Raw genomic sequence first — 21,344 nt, 5'->3', positions numbered from 1 at the left:
TCCTCACCTGGTAGCCTCACCAGGGTATTTCATAGGTGATTAGTTTGGTCAGAGTCAGTTCAGTTCAAGCCAGCACACTGTCAAGAGCTCACTCACTGGCAGTGAGTCACTGCATGTTGAGTTAACCCTTTCTCTCAGGCCTTGGACAGGATAAGTCTGTAAGTTTGTGTTCATTGTTAAACTTTATGGCTCTTAAAGCATATCTTAGCTCTTAAAACAATATGCTTGTACGTTGGTTTGATCATTTCTAAAAGGTTTTGTAATTTGATTCATTGAATGCAATTAGTACAGTGAGTACATGTTCTTTTTGTAAGCTTGTGTGATGCATAAAAAGGACTAATGTTTTGGGTTATGATTGTACTGTATTTGACACAAATGTCTGTGTTTTCTGTATTGCAGTTTTACAAATTTAAGTTATCACCAGTAAAGAACCTAAGCCAAGTCACTGCTTTTTGGAGCTTTATTGGGAACTTTGTTAGCTGTCTGCCAAGCCATACAGACTGTACACCAAACGTATAGTAAGGGCAGAACAGTAAAAAGACTTTAAGCACAGCGGGCTTCACAGAAAGACATGGCTCAACACTGCAGTTTATTCTCTTCATCATGTCACATTGAAAAGATGATGAAGAGCTCAAAACCAATCAGTACTGCTGCAGTAAAAGCACGTGCTAAAGCACAAGCTGCACTTGTCAAACTAGCCTATGCACACAAGGAAGCAGCAATGTTAAAACAACAAGCTAATCTACAAGCTAATCTGCTGTTGCTAAAATCAGAGGAAGCTGCAGAAATTGCATCAGCTGAAGCAGACGCACTACAATGTGTTCTAGAAGAAAATGAAGGAACCCACAGGAGCCAAATCAAAACTAAGTTGCCGTCACTCAGCTCAGCTCAACGCACAAGTGAGTACGTGAAACAACAGTCTGAAATGCTTCAGCAGCAACAGTATGAATCACTGCAGCAGCAGCAGTATAAAGCAGTGGAGCAGCAACATTATAAAACGCTGGAGCAGCAACAGCATGAAGCGCAGCAGCGACAACATGAAGTGCAGCAGCGACAACATGAAGCGCAGCAGCAACAGCATGAAGCGCAGCAGCGACAACATGAAGCGCAGCAGCAACAACATGAAGCGCAGCAGCGACAACATGAAGCGCAGCAGCGACAACAACATGAAGCACAGCAGCGACAACAGTATGAAGCGCAGCAGCAGGACCAAGTGCTTCAGCGTCGCCAGGACGAAGTGCTTCAGCAGCAGTGTCGCCAGGACGAAGTGCTTCAGCAGCAACAGGACGAAGTGCTTCAGCGTCACCAGGACGAAGTGCTTCAGCGTCACCAGGACGAAGTGCTTCAGCGTCGCCAGGACGAAGTGCTTCAGCAGCAGTGTCGCCAGGACGAAGTGCTTCAGCAGCAACAGGACGAAGTGCTTCAGCGTCGCCAGGACGAAGTGCTTCAGCGTCTCCAGGACGAAGTGCTTCAGCGTCGCCAGGAAGAAATGCTTCAGCAGCAGCGTCGCCAGGACGAAGTGCTTCAGCAGCAGCGTCGCCAGGACGAAGTGCTTCAGCAGCAGCGTGTCCAGGACGAAGTGCTTCAGCAGCAGCGTCTCCAGGACGAAGTGCTTCAGCAGCAGCGTCTCCAGGACGAAGTGCTTCAGCAGCAGCGTCGCCAGGACGAAGTGCTTCAGCAGCAGTGTGTCCAGGACGAAGTGCTTCAGCGTCTCCAGGACGAAGTGCTTCAGCGTCTCCAGGACGAAGTGCTTCAGCAGCAGCGTCGTCAGGACGAAGTGCTTCAGCAGCAGCGTCGCCAGGACGAAGTGCTTCAGCAGCAGCGTCGCCAGGACGAAGTGCTTCAGCAGCAGCAGGACGAAGTGCTTCAGCAGCAGGACGAAGTGCTTCAGCAGCAGCAGGACGAAGTGCTTCAGCGTCGCCAGGACGAAGTGCTTCAGCAGCAGTGTCGCCAGGACGAAGTGCTTCAGCAGCAACAGGACGAAGTGCTTCAGCGTCACCAGGACGAAGTGCTTCAGCGTCACCAGGACGAAGTGCTTCAGCGTCGCCAGGACGAAGTGCTTCAGCAGCAGTGTCGCCAGGACGAAGTGCTTCAGCAGCAACAGGACGAAGTGCTTCAGCGTCGCCAGGACGAAGTGCTTCAGCGTCTCCAGGACGAAGTGCTTCAGCGTCGCCAGGAAGAAATGCTTCAGCAGCAGCGTCTCCAGGACGAAGTGCTTCAGCAGCAGCGTCGCCAGGACGAAGTGCTTCAGCAGCAGCAGGACGAAGTGCTTCAGCGTCGCCAGGACGAAGTGCTTCAGCAGCAGCGTCGCCAGGACGAAGTGCTTCAGCAGCAGCAGGACGAAGTGCTTCAGCGTCGCCAGGACGAAGTGCTTCAGCAGCAGCAGGACGAAGTGCTTCAGCGTCGCCAGGACGAAGTGCTTCAGCAGCGACAGGATGAAGAGCAGCAGCAGCAGCAGTCTGAAGCAGGCTATTGTAAATATTCACACCATGTTGCAAAACATCCCATACTTCACTCTTCATCAGTGCACCAGCCAACAATGGACAACGATGGAGAATCTACGGTCAAACAAGGAAGGGAAGAAAGATTCTTAACGGAGCGCTTATCAACTGAGGAAGATCAGTGCGGGGAGCATGAGGAAGTCTTCAACCCACCACTAAGCAATTGCCCTACCACCATTCATGTTAATAAGAAGTTCAACTGCTCTAGTCCTAGTAGAGTCCAGGTCCTCTCTGATAGCTTCTGGAAGCAGGAATACCTGGAGACTCTACAGCCTAGGAGGAAATGGCAGGCCGAAAAGCCCAATCTGCAAGTTGGAGATGTCATGCTGTTGGGGGACTCTCGGGTGACTGGGGGTGGGTGGCCTACAGGACTCTTCGTCAAGGCTGATCCCGGTCACGACAAAAAGTGAGGAAAGTCAGCGTGAAGGTCATCCGACAAGTGTTTCAGAAATTGTTCTTCAAAAAGAGACTGTATAGTGGTATAACCAATTATACCATGCGGGGAGTGTGCTGTTTACTTTCTATGTAGTTTACCTTTAAGCCTTGCATGTGTAATGGAGACCAATGTTCCTTTGCCTAATTAGTAACTCTCCTCACCTGGTAGCCTCACCAGGGTATTTCATAGGTGATTAGTTTGGTCAGAGTCAGTTCAGTTCAAGCCAGCACACTGTCAAGAGCTCACTCACTGGCAGTGAGTCACTGCATGTTGAGTTAACCCTTTCTCTCAGGCCTTGGACAGGATAAGTCTGTAAGTTTGTGTTCATTGTTAAACTTTATGGCTCTTAAAGCATATCTTAGCTCTTAAAACAATATGCTTGTACGTTGGTTTGATCATTTCTAAAAGGTTTTGTAATTTGATTCATTGAATGCAATTAGTACAGTGAGTACATGTTCTTTTTGTAAGCTTGTGTGATGCATAAAAAGGACTAATGTTTTGGGTTATGATTGTACTGTATTTGACACAAATGTCTGTGTTTTCTGTATTGCAGTTTTACAAATTTAAGTTATCACCAGTAAAGAACCTAAGCCAAGTCACTGCTTTTTGGAGCTTTATTGGGAACTTTGTTAGCTGTCTGCCAAGCCATACAGACTGTACACCAAACGTATAGTAAGGGCAGAACACTCTCTCTCTGGCTCCCTTACACCCCTCTCTCTCTCTCTCTCTGGCTCCCTTACACCCCTCTCTCTCTCTCTGGCTCCCTTAAATGGTAAATGGTAAATGGTGCATTTATATAGCGCCTTTATCCAAGGCGCTTTACATAGATTGTGCATTACATTCACCCATTCACACACACATTCATACACCGATTGCGGCGGAAGCCATGCAAGGTACCAACCAGCACATCGGGAGCAATTTGGGGTTCAGTGTCTTGCTCAAGGACACTTCGACATGTAGACAGGAGGAGCCGGGATTCGAACCGCCGACCCATGGATCATTGGACGACCTGCTCTACCTGCTCTACCTCTTGAGCCACAGTCGCCCTTACACCTCTCTCTCTCTCTCTCTGGCTCCCTTACACCCCTCTCTCTCTCTCTCTGGCTCCTTTACACCCCTCTCTCTCTCTCTCTGGCTCCCTTACACCCCTCTCTCTCTCTCTCTGGCTCCCTTACACCCCTCTCTCTCTCTATCTTTCTCAATCTCCTCAACATAAATAGACAGTGGCGTGCACAGACATTTAGAGGGGCAGGTGCTCAAGTGAAAAAAGGGCACCTTGTGCAGCGCGTGGAACCGGCCGGTTGCCTTAATAGTGTGAGATTTATAGATTTTGGGGCCTAAATAATATATTAGAAGCTTTTTTTTATCAAGAATTGATCAATGTCACCATGGTCCACATACTGTAGAGTGTACACTGTAAGAAATAAATCACAAGGGCACATTGCCAAAAGGGCAGGGGGTGCTCTAGCAAAAGGGCACATTGCCAAAAGGGTGGGGGGTGCTCTAGCACCCCCTAGTGTCTATCTGTGCACGCCACTGTAAATAGAGCAAGGTCAGGACAGAAAAGTAGAAGATTAATGTGTTCTTACCTCTGATACATTATGAAATTAGCCTGTCAGAGGGGGGGGGGGGGGGGGGGGGAGAAAAACATCATTTTGGTGAGTTATCCCTCACGGCACCAAACAGGAGTCCCACTGAGAGCCGGACATGTGATCACGCAGCCATGCAATTTGAATTCGTGAACTTTTCTGAGAGCATTTGCAATGTGTGATTCCCTGTCTGAGTAATGTATGTGTGACTGTTTGTCTTTTTCTAATAGAATTCGCAGTTTGTTTTCTGCCTTTTGTTGGAATGCTGCAGATTTGCTATTATGGAAAAAAACAGCAATAGCTTATTTTATGTTGGCATGAATGGGTTGATCATGAGTCTGGTTTTCTCTGTGTAAAGATGAATAGACTGAGATTGGCACACTGCAATAAGGTGGTATATCTTTGGACTGTACCAGGCACTGCAATAAGGTGGTATATCTTTGGACTGTACCAGGCACTGCAATAAGGTGGTATATCTTTGGACTGTACCAGGCACTGCAATAAGGTGGTATATCTTTGGACTGTACCAGGCACTGCAATAAGGTGGTATATCTTTGGACTGTACCAAAGAAGATTCTGCCCAAGAACATTGTATGAGCTAGGTTTCAAATCACATTACAGGAGCACTGCACGTTTCCATGTCAAGCAAAACCGTTTACAAGACAGTGTTTGTGATACCAAGGCGATGTGAGAGGTATGTGAGTAGGTCTGTTTGTTCCCCCAGCCCTATGTGCAGTAGTCGTACATTCTGCAGCGAGAAGCAGAGCTGCTGGTGCAGAAATCAATGTCTGTTTTCTGTTGTGAGTTCAAACACACAGTAAGAGGCCGCTGATTATCTGAGAAGAATCACTGATCCCCCGCTGTAAGTTTCTGTTACAGCGGGGCACAAGGCTGAACGTGAAACCCAGACGTGGTTCCAACTTAGAGTATAATGAATAGAGACGTCACCCGAGTTCTCCTCCCATCCACTTGCATTAAGTTGCTCAAAAGCGCATGAGGCGATTTCACTCCTCCTTCCTTGTAGGAACAGAGTGCATTCTGGGATTGATTGGGCTAAACACATGAACGCGCTGCCATTGCACTGAAACAGCGTTCACATGTCATCATGAACGTGCGCAATGATAGTCAACGGACCAGCGCGTTCATGTTCTTGGCCCAGCGCTGCAATACCTAAAGTCGGCCACTATGTCCATTGCGCCTCAGGGTTTCCTCTGGGTGCCGTCTCTATTCATATATACTCTAAGGGTTCCAACCCCAAAGTGGTTCCCCAATGTCTCCTCGCTTTTAGACTGTACAGAAAGCAGGATTGGGTTCCACATAACAAAATTGTTCAGGTATCTATAAATAGAACTGAAAGTGTTTATCCAACTTTTTGCAAAGAAACGCCACAGAAAGATATTACTGTGACAAATCCCATGTTTCTTAAAGGGACACTTCACCCTTTTTGCAAAAAAATACATGTTAATGATGTTTAGAAGATTTAGAACACTTTCCTGGGGGTCTTTATGTGTATAATATGTGGTTTTAGATATTTTAGATATCTTCCTTCCTGGACTACAATTCCCATAATGCTTTGGTGCACTGCTCCTCCTTGTGGATAGGGGGATGTAGTCCTCCTTGATGTAGTCCAGGAAGTAAGTGGGCCCAGTGTCCATGACATCAGAGATACTGGGCTCACTGTTAAAATCTAACATATCTAAAACCACATATTACACACATAAAGACCCCCAGGAAAGTGTTCTAAATCTTCTAAACGGCAATAACATATATATTTTTGGCAAAAAGGGTGAAGTTTCCCTTTAATGGGTGAAAGGAAACATCTGCACGCCTTGATTACAGCCTTGGTGTCAGGTGCGTAGGAGGATGATGTAAGTTCTACAATAGAAGTCTGCTCCAACATATCTTTAGCTTGCACTGCCTCACACGTCTCTTTTCACAGTCGTGAGCAATTATGCATCGATTCAGAAGATCGACATCAAGCGATACTGTGAGAGATTCCATTTGGCTGCAGATAAATATAACATTTCTTTATTATTTTATTTTTTTCAAGACCTTGTGCACACTACATGCACTATGCTAATTCGCGGTGTCTTCCTATATGCATTCCTTCCAAGTAATGCTCATTTGAAATCCCCTTCAAATGCCTTTATGGAGCAGCCTTCGATAAGAAGGAGACTTCCATGACATTTGGAAGTGTGTGCGTAGGATGACATTCCAGCGATTGAGCATGCATGTGCCATGTGAAAATACATAGAGCATACTCCATGATACAGACCAATCTGGGTGTCTATAGGTGGGCAGCATTCATTGGCTGGGCTAAATGAGTGGAAGCTCCCATTGTTTTAAGGGCTTCCCACAGCTTGATAACAACGGATAGGTTTCCCAGACAAAGATTTCAAAACGTGTATCAAATCTTACACAATGCTTTGTGTTTTGGATAGAATATATTTATTTACGCACACACACACACACACACACACACACACACACACACACACACACACACACACACACACACACACACACACACACACACACACACACACACACACACACACACACACACACACGCGCGCGCTTGCGTGCGTGCTTGAGTGTGTGAATATACTGCAAATGTAAATAGCTCATAAAAATTGCTATCCCCATTTCAAAGCAAATGAGTTCTCTTTCAGTGAAAGTCTGAGTTCAGGAAACCAATCGCGTTGATCTTTTAGACCTTATTCAGTCTTTGCAGTATCCTAGCAAGCAATATCCTTTCCATAGCAATCACATTTTAAGACAATCAATCCAGGAAGTACATAAATTAATCCATAGTTTGATGATTGAAACAATAGTAACATGCTTCATTAGTTTTCCATTTCTTTGAATGAGTTTACATAGATATTCACATTCATATTGCCTACTGTAGCATTTCATTCGAACAAAATAAAATTGATTCATCGTATTTAATTTGCACATTTAATTTGGCATTAAGAAAACTCAAATTCAAAAGTAGGCTACACTTCCTGGATTAGACTTTATAATGACTGAATAATGAATGGAGGATGATTCACCTTTTAATTTATCATACACACACACACACACACACACACACACACACACACACACACACACACACACACACACACACACACACACACACACACCACACACACACACACACACACACACACACACTAGGGGTGCACCGATGTGGACATTCTTGGCCGATACCGATACCGGTGTTACTATCTAGCCGATAGCCGATAGTCACTGATGCCGATGTTTGTATATATACCGTATTTTTCCAAATGGTAGCCCGGTCTGTTAACACTTTAATTGCCCGGGGTTATTTAATCCATTACATTATAGCGCCCATTCGATTTATAAACACGGACCCCTTTTCCGGACGGACCGGAAGTTGTTGTTGATGTGTGTGTAGCAGCTAACAATAGCCACACCACTCTAGAGTCGATCGACAACAACGGGAGACAAGAATAAATCTATCGCGACTAGCGACTGGACCGTGGAGCGCCGTCTAACACAGGATCTTTTTTTCATAATTAGACGGGATGATTTAGATCGCGAGTTATGAAAGTTTTTTCGTTTTCATCAGCTAAACAGGGGAGGGAGTTTTTCGATGATGTCTCACTCTTGCGCGTCACCGAGGATTGCCCAACAGGTGCTCCCAGGCTGTGGAGCCATGCGATCCGTTCTCATATCAATAAACTTCGTCTTTTGGACAATACTTCGTCCTGGGGGTCGGGCGTTACTAATAGAAAGGACAAAGAACTTCGTCCTGGGCGATGGGAGTTTAATATACAAAATGGATTTGGACCCTGGGCGTTTAAAAGGAACTAGGCTGCTATTTGGACCCTGGGCGTTTATAAGGAACTAGACTGCTATTTGGACCCTGGGCGTTTATAAGGAACTAGGCTGCTATTTGGACCCTGGGCGTTTATAAGGAACTAGACTGCTATTTGGACCCTGGGCGTTTATAAGGAACTAGGCTGCTATTTGGACCCTGGGCGTTTATAAGGAACTAGGCTGCTATTTGGACCCTGGGCGTTTATAAGGAACTAGACTGCTATTTGGACCCTGGGCGTTTATAAGGAACTAGGCTGCTATTTGGACCCTGGGCGTTTATAAGGAACTAGGCTGCTATTTGGACCCTGGGCGTTTATAAGGAACTAGACTGCTATTTGGACCCTGGTCGTTTATAAGGAACTAGGCTGCTATTTGGACCCTGGGCGTTTATAAGGAACTAGACTGCTATTTGGACCCTGGGCGTTTATAAGGAACTAGGCTGCTATTTGGACCCTGGGCGTTTATAAGGAACTAGGCTGCTATTTGGACCCTGGGCGTTTATAAGGAACTAGGCTGCTATTTGGACCCTGGGCGTTTATAAGGAACTAGGCTGCTAATGGACCCTGGGCGTTTATAAGGAACTAGGCTGCTATTTGGACCCTGGGCGTTTATAAGGAACTAGGCTGCTATTTGGACCCTGGGCGTTTATAAGGAACTAGGCTGCTATTTGGACCCTGGGCGTTTATAAGGAACTAGGCTGCTATTTGGACCCTGGGCGTTTATAAGGAACTAGGCTGCTATTTGGACCCTGGGCGTTTATAAGGAACTAGGCTGCTATTTGGACCCTGGGCGTTTATAAGGAACTAGGCTGCTAATGGACCCTGGGCGTTTATAAGGAACTAGGCTGCTATTTGCAGTAGACCGTTATTTATTTTTGCACCGGTCTGCACCGGGCCAATATTTGGTTCCTGTCGAGCATGTTTTTTTTCTGTAAAATTAAAAGTTGGGAGCTTATAGGCAGTTACTGCTGCTTCATTGATTTGACCCAGATTTGTGCTAACAGACTGACATGATGTAATTAGTGTGGTTGCACAGCGTAAGCGTGTAAAATTCTAATATTATAAAGATTTTAAAAGGCTGTCATATACTCTGAATATATTCTTTCAAATGAGGTTTGGCCTTATAGATCAAAAAACATTTTTTAATGAATACATTTTCAACTATTTGAATAAAGGTTTTACACATCAGTGAAATTATTAACCGCTGGGAAAATCCCTAATTGAGAGTAGGCCGCACCACAGCTCATGAAATATAGGCTGCATGGTTAACAGGGCTGGCTTGGGCATTACCCTATACCATCTCTCTATATCGCTCGATAAAGGCATATAAAAACATGACATTGTACACCCAATGAAAATATACACTTCGGGGAATATAGGCCACTTGGAATTATAACAATCGGTTGAGGATTGTCTGAGTATGGCACAAGTTATATCTCAACGTTTTTGCACAATGGGCCATTGCGCTGAGGACTGGCAGTGTTTTACCTATACTTGTGAGGACCTATGCTTGGATTCATGATGAGTGGCACACCGACGATCTGCAAGCTCACAATGCGCTGCATGTGGATGCAACACTTGGAGCTTGTAGATACACGGAATGACAATAAACATTTCAGAGAATATATACCACTTTGAATTAAAACAATCGGTTGTGCATAGGCTGAGTATGAATGATTGGTGTTGGCTGTTGTGAGGTGGTGAGGCCACGGTGAGAGGCGCGCAGGAAATAGGAGAGCTGCAAACTCAACACGCTGTGTATATGATTTTTATATAATCCGTTAATCACACAATCAAAGACCGAATCGTTTGCAGCTGGGGGGAGGAGGAATATCACTGCACTCAGACTCAGTGCACTGAGCGAGACGCAGCCGGACCATCGGCCACTTCCATCGGTGAAAGTCACGTTTTTTACAGATGCGCCGATGGCAGTTAACAAGACAAACACCGGCCCCTACCGATTGTCGGCCGAAACATCGGTGCATAATAATACATACATACTGTACATACATACATACATACAGTACATACATACATACATACATACATACATACATACATACATACATACATACATACATACATACATACATACATACATACATACATACATACATACATACATGCTCTACTTACTGTTTGGGTCGACGTTTTCACACAGCTCCGTCTTGGCCTCGCCGTTGGGTCTGTCGCTGGTCTTGTGGGAGAGACGCGACGACATGGTGGCCGCCGTGACCACGGCCTTGAAGGAGCGCTTCCTCTTCTGGACGTTGAGCTCCGGGTGGAAGAGGATAACGTAGACCTTGGGCATGTAGAGCATGCCCAGGGCCACCGAGGCGCTCAGGTTCATGGAGATGGTCAACGTGGTCGTCTGGATGTACAGCTGTCGAGAGCAGGAGACATGAAGGGGAAGGAAGACGGTGAGAGTTGATATAATATGTACAGGGAGGTATTGTTAGATGCAGTAAAGGTTGGACTCCTTCAATGTACAGGGAGGTGTGGTTAGATGCAGTAAGGTTGGACTCCTTCAATGTACAGGGAGGTGTGGTTAGATGCAGTAAGGTTGGACTCCTTCAATGTACAGGGAGGTGTGGTTAGATGCAGTAAGGTTGGACTCCTTCAATGTACAGGGAGGTATGTTAGATGCAGTAAGGTTGGACTCCTTCAATGTACAGGGAGGTATTGTTTAGATGCAGTAAAGGTTGGACTTCTTCAATGTACAGGGAGGTATGTTAGATGCAGTAAGGTTGGACTCCTTCAATGTACAGGGAGGTATGTTAGATGCAGTAAGGTTGGACTCCTTCAATGTACAGGGAGGTATTGTTTAGATGCAGTAAGGTTGGACTTCTTCAATGTACAGGGAGGTATGTTAGATGCAGTAAGGTTGGACTCCTTCAATGTACAGGGAGGTATGTTAGATGCAGTAAGGTTGGACTCCTTCAATGTACAGGGAGGTATTGTTTAGATGCAGTAAAGGTTGGACTTCTTCAATGCATGAGGAGTCCACGCCGCTTCTTCTTTTCAACGCAGACGTCGTTGCCTGGATCAACACAGGTCTCCAAGGGACTAAATTATTTTCGCTCCTATGCCACCAAAATGTGGAACGCCCTACCAACAGTCATTAAGACATGCGAATCCCTTGACTCCTTCAAAACCGCTCTCAAAGGGCACCTACGGATGGCTGCAATTCGAAACTGGCCCCCGTAAAATCTGAATCCCCCCCCCCCCCTTTTCCCCTCACTGTATATGTTTATTTTCCCTTTTTACCTCCATTATGATGAATTCCTGTTCTGTTCTTTGTCTATATAGAAGTGTCTATTTGTACGTCTCTAAATGTTTTGATGAATTGAACATGGTGGACCCTGTTGTAAACAAGTGTAATGCTTAATTGGGTCGTCCACTCACAGTTAACAGCCTTTGTATTGAGTTTGTGCTTGAAATACAATACTGTAATTCTGCAAACTGTTAATACATTTTTCAATCAATCAATCAATCAAACTCCTCCAGGTCTGGTGAGTCGCGGGCGCGTGCACGTAACGAGCACGCGCGCAATACATTCACGGGACCGCGCTCACGTAAATACAAAAATGCAGGTCTCATAGAAAATTAACTATAGGCGCGTTTTATCGCTCCGTTTGCAAGGCCCTTAATGCTTAAAATGTATTGTCATTTCTACATTGTATTTAACTCATTCTGTTGAATTCTATTCAGGTGTGTAAATATATATTTTTTATCCTATAATTTGTATCCCACGATTTTGCAACCCATTTTTTTCACCCAGTGTCAATTATCTCATGTAATCTTGGGTGCTACACTTCCTCTGCCAACCTGGGGGGGGCAGCGGACTGACCTCACGCTTCCTTCTATGCATGAGTAGTCCAAGCTGCTTATTTTCACATGACAGGGGAGAGATTCCCCGGATGGACGTAAATGGTAAATGGTAAATGGTGCATTTATATAGCGCCTTTATCCAAGGCGCTTTACATAGATTGTGCATTACATTCACCCATTCACACACACATTCATACACCGATGGCGGCAGAAACCATGCAAGGCACTAGCCAGCACATCGGGAGCAATTAGGGGTTCAGTGTCTTGCTCAAGGACACTTCGACAGTAACTCTGGGGGAGCCGGGGTTCGAACAGGCAACCTTGCGGTTACCATCCAGCCACTCTACGCCTGAGCCACCACCGCCCCACCGACGTAGCGCGTGGAAGGAACATGTTATTCCGACCAGTTCCTTTCCCCTCCATCAGGCGCCCCAGCCCTCCAGCTGGTCAGGGGGAGGTCGTTTTAGAGACCAGGATTACTGCATGTTTCTTTTGTGAGGTATACCTACCCTAAAGGACATGGGTTTTCAACAGGTGGTCCGTGGACCACTGGTGGTCCGTGAAGGTATTGCATGTGGTCCTTTTTTTTTTTTTTTTTTTTTTAGATATTTTTTTGCGGCTTACGCCTTTTATTGGTTTTTGAAGGGACAGACAGTAGGCTGACAGGAAACGGGAGAGAGATGGGGGAAGACATGCAGTAAAGGCCGTGTCGGGCTCGGGAGTCGAACCCGCGGCACACTGCGACTGGATTACCAGTCGGGTGCCCAGACGGTTACGCCACCGCCTGGGCTTGCATGTGGTCCTTGACCATGCATTTAGTAAGGTAGCAAAGTGAAGATTTGTATTTTAATTTATTGTATTGACCACAAGTTGAGAAACAATGCAGTAAATGACATGGTGACATAACACGACATGACGCGTTGACGTTGTCAGTTACTGGGAAGTCGGACGTCAAGAACTTCCACAGAAAAGGGAGTTCGAATCTCAAGGGAAACTGTACCGGATTGCCTGGTTGAGTCACCATTATAAGGAAATGTGCCCATAATTATTATGTGTCTGCTCACTCATACATGATTTTAATATGGAAGGTCAATTTTCATATCCCCCCTCCCAACACAACAGTGGTCCCCAGGTTGATTCTCAGTCAGGGTGGTGGTCCCTGGTTCATAATCAGTTGAAAACCCCTGCTATAGGGGACACGAGGAGAACATGCAAACTCCACACAGAAAGGCCCTTTCGCCAACCCCGCCTCGGGTATGGGCACTGATGACGCGGAGGAGAGAACACGCCCCCAGCGCCCACAGCATCCCCAGCGGGAATCGAACCCAGGACCTTCTAGCTGTGAGGCGACAGCACTATCGACTGTGCCACCATGCCCCTGTGTCAAATATTTTTTGATGACCCAAAATAAATTTGCGACCTCTGCACCGCCAGTGTCCCGCGACCCCATCTGTGGTTGCGACCCCAACTTTGGGAACCCACGCCCTAGGGCAGGGGTCATCAACGTGTTTGGTTGGGGACCCCCGGAAATGCTTTGGCCGTGTCTCGCGTCGCGACCCCCGCCCCGCCCCCCCTCAATACCCCCAATACAAATTGGCCGCTACAATAACCTTAATAATAGCGAAAATACATCATAAATAAATACTGAATCCAGATATAATCATTAAGGAAAGTGTATGCATGCACTATATGTTTACTATGTAAACTCTTAATTTCCATTTTAGTCATATTTTTTCTTTTTTTTAGGACCCCCCAAAATCATTTGGCGACCGCCCGGGGGGTCGCGACCTACGGGTTGAGAGGCCCTGCCCTAGGGGACACGAGGAGAACATGCAAACTCCACACAGAAATGCCCTTTCACCAACCCCACCTATAGGGTATGGGCCCTGATGACGTGGAGGAGATAACATGCCCCCTGCAGCGTCCCCAGCGGGAATAGAACCCAGAACCTTCTAGCTGTGAGGCCACTTCACTACCGACAGCGCCACAGAGGCGTGATTATGAATCCCACCAACGTTCTAGGGTAGACCCGCCTCACCATGTGTCTGATTGGCTCCCGGGAAGGCATAGTTTTACTGAGGTTAGGCCGTTGGGGTTAGGTTTAGGGGGGTGCATACTTAGTTTAGACTAGTCATTGGTTAGACATGGGTTAAGGTTAGGTTTAGGTGTGCTGCCCCGTGGGAGGTTAGGTTTAGGGTGAGGGTTTGAGATAGGTTGTAGTTGTAGGACTAATGACTGGTCGCAAAAACGAGAACTGTCAATCACAACGACTACTGGCCAATCACAGCAGGGCTTTCCTAGAACTGCGGTGGGATAAATAATAACGCGCCACAGAGCCTCCCTCTGTTTGCTTTGCTTTCCTGTGTGTTCCTTCCTAGCCCTCAGCCCCCTGTAAAAAGAACAATGGCAGACCACCGGGCCACAGTATAAATGTTTCATGCGATGTGTGTTTTGCACCTGCTGCCCAAGCCGTGGCCTCGTGAACCCGATAGCAGGCTGAATATCGCCTGGACTGAATGCATAACAAGACATGGCCGATGCTGTAATGGGCTCCCCAGAGCAGGTTCCATGGAGTTCATCCCCCACTGTCTGTATGTGTTATAGCTGCCCTGTGAGTGCCTGCCGCAACACAGAGAAGGCACAGGTTGACTCACAACGGGGTGGGAGAGAGGGAGAGGAAGTCTGGAAGGGATGGAGAATGATAGACGAGGGAGGAGGGGATGCATTACACATGACAATCACACCCTTGTGAAGTGAGGGGCGCTCTTGTCGTCATACATCATCCAATAATGATGATACAATGTTTAAAAAAAACCTCTCTCTTTTCACCATGATTTCACGTCTACATATATGACGTAATAAATGTTCCATTCATTGTCAATGGCATTTAATGTTTGTGTTGCCACAAATTTAAGGGATATGTGACATAAATTCTCCTCTCATTGTCAATGGCAAAATAATGTGAGTCATGACGGGACGAAAAACTGTATATAGGAGGGGCTAGCGCCCCTCAAAAATAAGACGAGTAAGGGCAATCACTAAAGGACCAGACAGAACAACGCAGGCTTCAGAAGAGCCTGGACACCTTCACAAAGGACCAGACAGAACAACGCAGGCTTCAGAAGAGCCTGGACACCTTCACAAAGGACCAGACAGAACAACGCAGGCTTCAGAAGAGCCTGGACACCTGCAGCACAACAACTTATAACAGGGGTGCCCAAAAGGTAGATCGCGATCTACCAGTAGATCACAAAGGCTGTGCAGGTAGATCACATGACATGCCCCTAAAACATATATAATTTAAATAAAAAAATATATAATTTGGCATCTGACACTTGAATTGAATGAAGGTGACTTGATTGATTGACGTAAAAAATGACCTATTAAGCCACAATGGAATATTTGTTTTCAAGAGTGTTGAGCACTGACATCAGTAGCATTACAAAGTTAGACGTACAAAAACTATTTCCATTTCGCCCCCTCAGGTACATTTGTTTTTACTATTTTCAGCAATGAGATCATACTTCTTTGTGGGTAAGATCTTGTTGAGCTGGTCATTTTTAAAGTAGCTCTTCAGTCAAAAAAGTCTGGGCACCCCTGACTTACAACTATTGATCAATTTCAGACACCTAAGAAAGGTTATGTTGGTAATGCATCCAACAGTGCCTGTTGCAGTTATGGCACAATCCAAACAATGAATGGACCCACCCTCCTGCAATAACGTCTCAGTTTGAGAGAAAGTCTATACATTGTTACAGTGGCTTGGTTTCTATGGCTTCTAGGAATGTGTCTGGCACGACAATGTACTCAAACGACATGGACCAAAGCCATCCAAGATGACTGGCCAAGGGGCGCCCGCTGGCCTAGTGGTTCCAGGTGCATACGATGGAGAGAGTAAGAGAGAGAGAGAGAGAGAGAGAGAGAGAGAGAGAGATATGGGGGGGGGGGGGTGAATCTACAGGGGAACAAAGCATCTCTGAACTGATCCAGTGCCTCCTCCTCCTCACTAGGTGGCCATAGGTCTTAAAGGGCCACTTCACCCCTTTTGCAACCAGATCTTATTTTAATGTTTGTGAGACAAGAAGCGTTTCCGGGAATCTGGACGCCGCGGCATTCTGCCGCGTGGGTGGAGCTTCATTTCCATCCACCCGCTGTCTAAAAACCAGGCCACGAGCGGCTTTTAGCCGCGCATGGAAGCCCAAGTGTGCTTACACCCTAAGACAGCCCTCCACCTCTCTACAAGGCGGGGCGAGTGCACCAAAGCGTCATTGTAGTAATCTAGCAATCCAGTCAAACCCTAGTCAAACACACAGACTACGTCAGGGATAGGCAACCTTAGGCACGGGTGCCAACATTGGCACAGGGGAGGGTGATCATAAGTGTGAGAGAGAAGGTTTTTCTTTTAATATTACATATTCCAAAAAAGTGTAGTCAGTTAAATTAAGTCCATTCACATCTACAAATTACATCCTGCACATAATTTGTACATTCATTCAAACTCCTAACTCATGACTGGGGAGGGATAACCCACCTAGGGTTATTGCTCTGAGTTTAATGATCATTACATCCTGAAAGTATTTCTAAGCTTGTTATATGTATCCTATATGGACAGTCATAATTATATTGCACACTGATTATCACAAAAATGAAAACATGGCACTTCATGTGAAAAAGGTTGCAGACCCCTGGACTACGTTATGTTTCTGGCCATAGAGTGAACATTGTGCTTCTGTTATCAACTACAAATACTGTTAACATTGAGTGACTGGAGTTTCTTCCAGCGGTCCCTTTAATGTTGAATGCATGAAATTAAGAGAAAACTGCAATTTGCCTCATTTCCCAACATTGGCCATTCAACAAATTGGCCACTGGAGATGACTGGAATAGCAAGGGTATCTAGTGCAGCAGCCACTGTAAAGGGTATCTAGTGCAGCAGCCACTGTAAAGGGTATCTAGTGCAGGCAGCCACTGTAAGGGTATCTAGTGCAGCAGCCACTGTAAGGGTATCTAGTGCAGCAGCCACTGTAAAGGGTATCTAGTGCAGGCAGCCACTGTAAGGGTATCTAGTGCAGGCAGCCACTGTAAGGGTATCTAGTGCAGGCAGCCACTGTAAGGGTATCTAGTGCAGGCAGCCACTGTAAGGGTATCTAGTGCAGGCAGCCACTGTAAGGGTATCTAGTGCAGGCAGCCACTGTAAGGGTATCTAGTGCAGGCAGCCACTGTAAGGGTATCTAGTGCAGCCACTGTAAGGGTATCTAGTGCAGGCAGCCACTGTAAAGGGTATCTAGTGCAGCAGCCACTGTAAGGGTATCTAGTGCAGCAGCCACTGTAAGGGTATCTAGTGCAGCAGCCACTGTAAGGGTATCTAGTGCAGCAGCCACTGTAAGGGTATCTAGTGCAGCAGCCACTGTAAGGGTATCTAGTGCAGGCAGCCACTGTAAGGGTATCTAGTGCAGGCAGCCACTGTAAAGGGTATCTAGTGCAGCAGCCACTGTAAGGGTATCTAGTGCAGCAGCCACTGTAAGGGTATCTAGTGCAGGCAGCCACTGTAAGGGTATCTAGTGCAGGCAGCCACTGTAAGGGTATCTAGTGCAGGCAGCCACTGTAAGGGTATCTAGTGCAGCCACTGTAAGGGTATCTAGTGCAGCAGCCACTGTAAGGGTATCTAGTGCAGCAGCCACTGTAAGGGTATCTAGTGCAGGCAGCCACTGTAAGGGTATCTAGTGCAGGCAGCCACTGTAAGGGTATCTAGTGCAGGCAGCCACTGTAAGGGTATCTAGTGCAGCCACTGTAAGGGTATCTAGTGCAGCAGCCACTGTAAGGGTATCTAGTGCAGGCAGCCACTGTAAGGGTATCTAGTGCAGGCAGCCACTGTAAGGGTATCTAGTGCAGCAGCCACTGTAAAGGGTATCTAGTGCAGCCACTGTAAGGGTATCTAGTGCAGCAGCCACTGTAAGGGTATCTAGTGCAGGCAGCCACTGTAAGGGTATCTAGTGCAGCCACTGTAAGGGTATCTAGTGCAGCAGCCACTGTAAAGGGTATCTAGTGCAGGCAGCCACTGTAAAACAAGGGTATCTAGTGCAGGCAGCCACTGTAAAACCCACATGCATATTTCAGAAGCATGCAGCAAATGCCTATAATTGACCGTGCATGAATCACCTACTGTAAGGTTAAGATACAGTAAAGAAACAAGGCTTTCTGGAGGTGTAAATCATTGCAGCAATACTCCCACATACTGTATACAATTGCACAGTAAGTACACACACACACAATCCATAATAATGTGTGTCACGGCCGCACGCACGCACGCACGCACACACGCACGCACACACACGCACACAATAATTATCTATTATTATTCTACTTTGTATCCTGGAGGGGGAGACGTGCAGCACAACAAGGCATGTGTACCAGTTGGTTATCACTGCCAGATAAGAGCCAGGAGGTCCTTCTGTGTCTGATAAGTGCTTGATAAGATGGCGTGACGTCGTACGTCACATAGCTGACACACACAACCACCAGACCACGTCACATAGCTGACACACACAACCACCAGACCACGTCACACAGCTGACACACACAACCACCAGACCACGTCACATAGCTGACACACACAACCACCAGACCACGTCACATAGCTGACACACACAACCACCAGACCACGTCACATAGCTGACACACACAACCACCAGACCACGTCACACAGCTGACACACAGAACCACCAGACCACGTCACACAGCTGACACACACAACCACCAGACCAGACTGCACATTAATTGGGCTTAATGCAATCAGGCCGGGCGATCTTTTAATCTTCATGTGTGTCTGCGTATGTGTATACTTATTCACTTGAGTCAATGCCCAGTGCATATGTGTGTGTGTGTGTGTGTGTGTGTGTGTGTGTGTGTGTGTGTGTGTGTGTGTGTGTGTGTGTGTGGTGTGCGAATGTACCTACAATATCAATTTACTGTAAGAGTGTGTAGAGCATTCTGTTTTGTGTGTGTGCGTGCGTGCGTGCGTGCGTGCGTGTGTGTGTGTGTGTGTGCGCGCGTGTGCACGTGCATGTCCGTTTGTGTAAAATATAATCTTTGTCTCCGGCCTTCGGCTTGCATGTGGAGATAATCATCTAATCAAATCTAATCGGAATTGCCAATTCCCCCAGACTGCCGTCCCTGTTGCTGCCAATCCCCAGAGCAGACAACCACATACCTCCTCTGATACACATGAAGTCACGCAGCCTCTTCCTTTCTCGGAGAGTCTCTCAGGGAAAGTGTAATGTACGCATGTTCTTCAGGTCGCCTCGCTGCTGAACAGGTGCCCTGACTGCCCAGTAGGAGACACTAGTGCAGCAACAAGAACACCATCCCCTGCTGACGTCTGTGGACAATTATACCACAGGTCGTTTCGAGGAAGCAATCTGATTGGTTGAAACAGCCTTCTAGCCGTGGATTAAACCAGCACCATTCACCACCTAATCAAAACAGAATTCAGCTGCTCTGTTCTCCCAGAGCGCTAGCAAACTCGGTGGCTAGGCTAGCTAGTTTCTTGGGACATTTGTGGTCGTAGTGACTACATCTGTCACTTCAGTTGCTTGCGGAACTCGACTACGTCTCGTTCCTGACCACCATCACTGTCGTGGCAATAATCACGTTAAACCACACCCTCTCGTGTAATATTGCTCAATTGTGTTTGTTTCGGAGCGCCAGACCTGAGGCAGATCGAGGCACCACTGCCACCATACCAAGAAGGAATGGTAAAGGGTGCATTTATATAGCACCTTTATGATCCAAGGTGCTTTACATAGATGTGTGCATTACATTCACTCATTCACACACACTTTCATACACCGATGGCGGAGGAAACCATGCAAGGTACCAACCTGCTCATCGGGAGCAATTAGGGGTTCAGAGTCTTGCTCAAGGACACTTCGACACTAACTCTGGGGAAGCCCGGAATCGAACTGGTAAACTCATGGTTTCCGATCCAGCTGCTCTACCGGCCACTCTACCCCTGAGCCACTGTCACAATGCAATAGCATGCAGTGGCGTGCACAGACATTTAGAGGGGCAGGTGCTCAAGTGAAAAGAGGTCACCTTGTGCAGCGCGTCATGTGTAACCGTGGAATTCCGGTTTATCAAGAATTGATCAATGTCACCATGGTCCACATACTGTACACTTTTATTTTTTTTTCAAGGGGCACATTGCTGTCCAGAGGGCAAGGGCAGGTGGTGCTCTAGCACCCCCTATTGTCTATCTGTGCACGCCACTGATAGCATGTGTTGTGATATCCCTGCTACACATTTATACCTGAGAGACATGCAATTAACTACCACCATGACTGGAGTTGACAACCAGATTAGAAAACTTGCATAAATCTGGGTCCCCAGCACAAGATTAGAAAACACCCTGCATGCTCTCCTGTACGCTGCCGTGCAAAACGACAGAAATCTGTCGACATCCTTGGCGGGTAAAACTGAAAGATGACAGAAAATGTCCAGAGAATACCGCCTCGTGAAACTTCCAACAGCACAGCATGTCTTTGAACTGATTTCAAAGGAGCGTGACGCAGAGTCTCATTAGCTACCCGATGAACGAGGTAGTTGGAATGTCAGTGTTTTATTGTCTTGAGTGTTATGGCACGATCCCAACGGGGAGTAGGGGTGTGGGCATAAACACAGTCTATTAATCCATTCTGGGCGGGAACCCCTGTTGGTGTTTTAAAGCATTATGTTATGCTTTAGCTATTGAGAAATAGCAGATCTACAAGCTCATAGCGCGCCACCGAGTGGCGCGCTACGAGCTTGTAGGTCTGCTATTTTTGAAAATTTGTGAAAATGTGGCGCAAATCTTTGAACGTTTTTAACTCAAATCTTTGCTTCTGGGGGAGTCCCTGGAACAACATATTTTCAGAGGGGGGTCGGCCGCCAATTTCATATATTTTTGGGGGTTCTTGACATGAAAATGTTTGAGAACCACTGACCTAGAAACATGGGTTTAGAAGACATTTTGTAGAATCGGTCTCGGTCGAAATGCGTTAATTAGTTCCTTAGGATTTCCCTAAATAGGGGGAAGGACTCATTACTCTTGTCTCGGCATGGTGACAGGTTTGGTGTAGGCTGAGAGAAACACCGGCACACAGTC

General features: G+C 46.6%; 1 protein-coding gene across 1 annotated transcript in view; it reads right to left on the bottom strand.

The window, feature by feature from the left end:
• The window catches only part of grm7 (glutamate metabotropic receptor 7), a 348,652-nt gene that overhangs the window by 3,855 nt on the left and 323,453 nt on the right, over positions 1-21,344 (bottom strand). The window contains exon 9 of the mRNA XM_079511050.1: positions 10,508-10,754. Within this exon, the coding sequence (XP_079367176.1) occupies positions 10,508-10,754 (247 nt within the window). The remainder of the gene's footprint in view (positions 1-10,507; positions 10,755-21,344) is intronic.

This window comes from Electrona antarctica, assembly GCF_951216825.1.
Source record: "Electrona antarctica genome assembly, chromosome: 9".
NCBI classification, from domain to species: Eukaryota; Metazoa; Chordata; class Actinopteri; order Myctophiformes; family Myctophidae; genus Electrona; species Electrona antarctica.
Note: the sequence above shows the minus strand (reverse complement) of the source record. Positions and strands in the feature narration are given on the sequence as shown.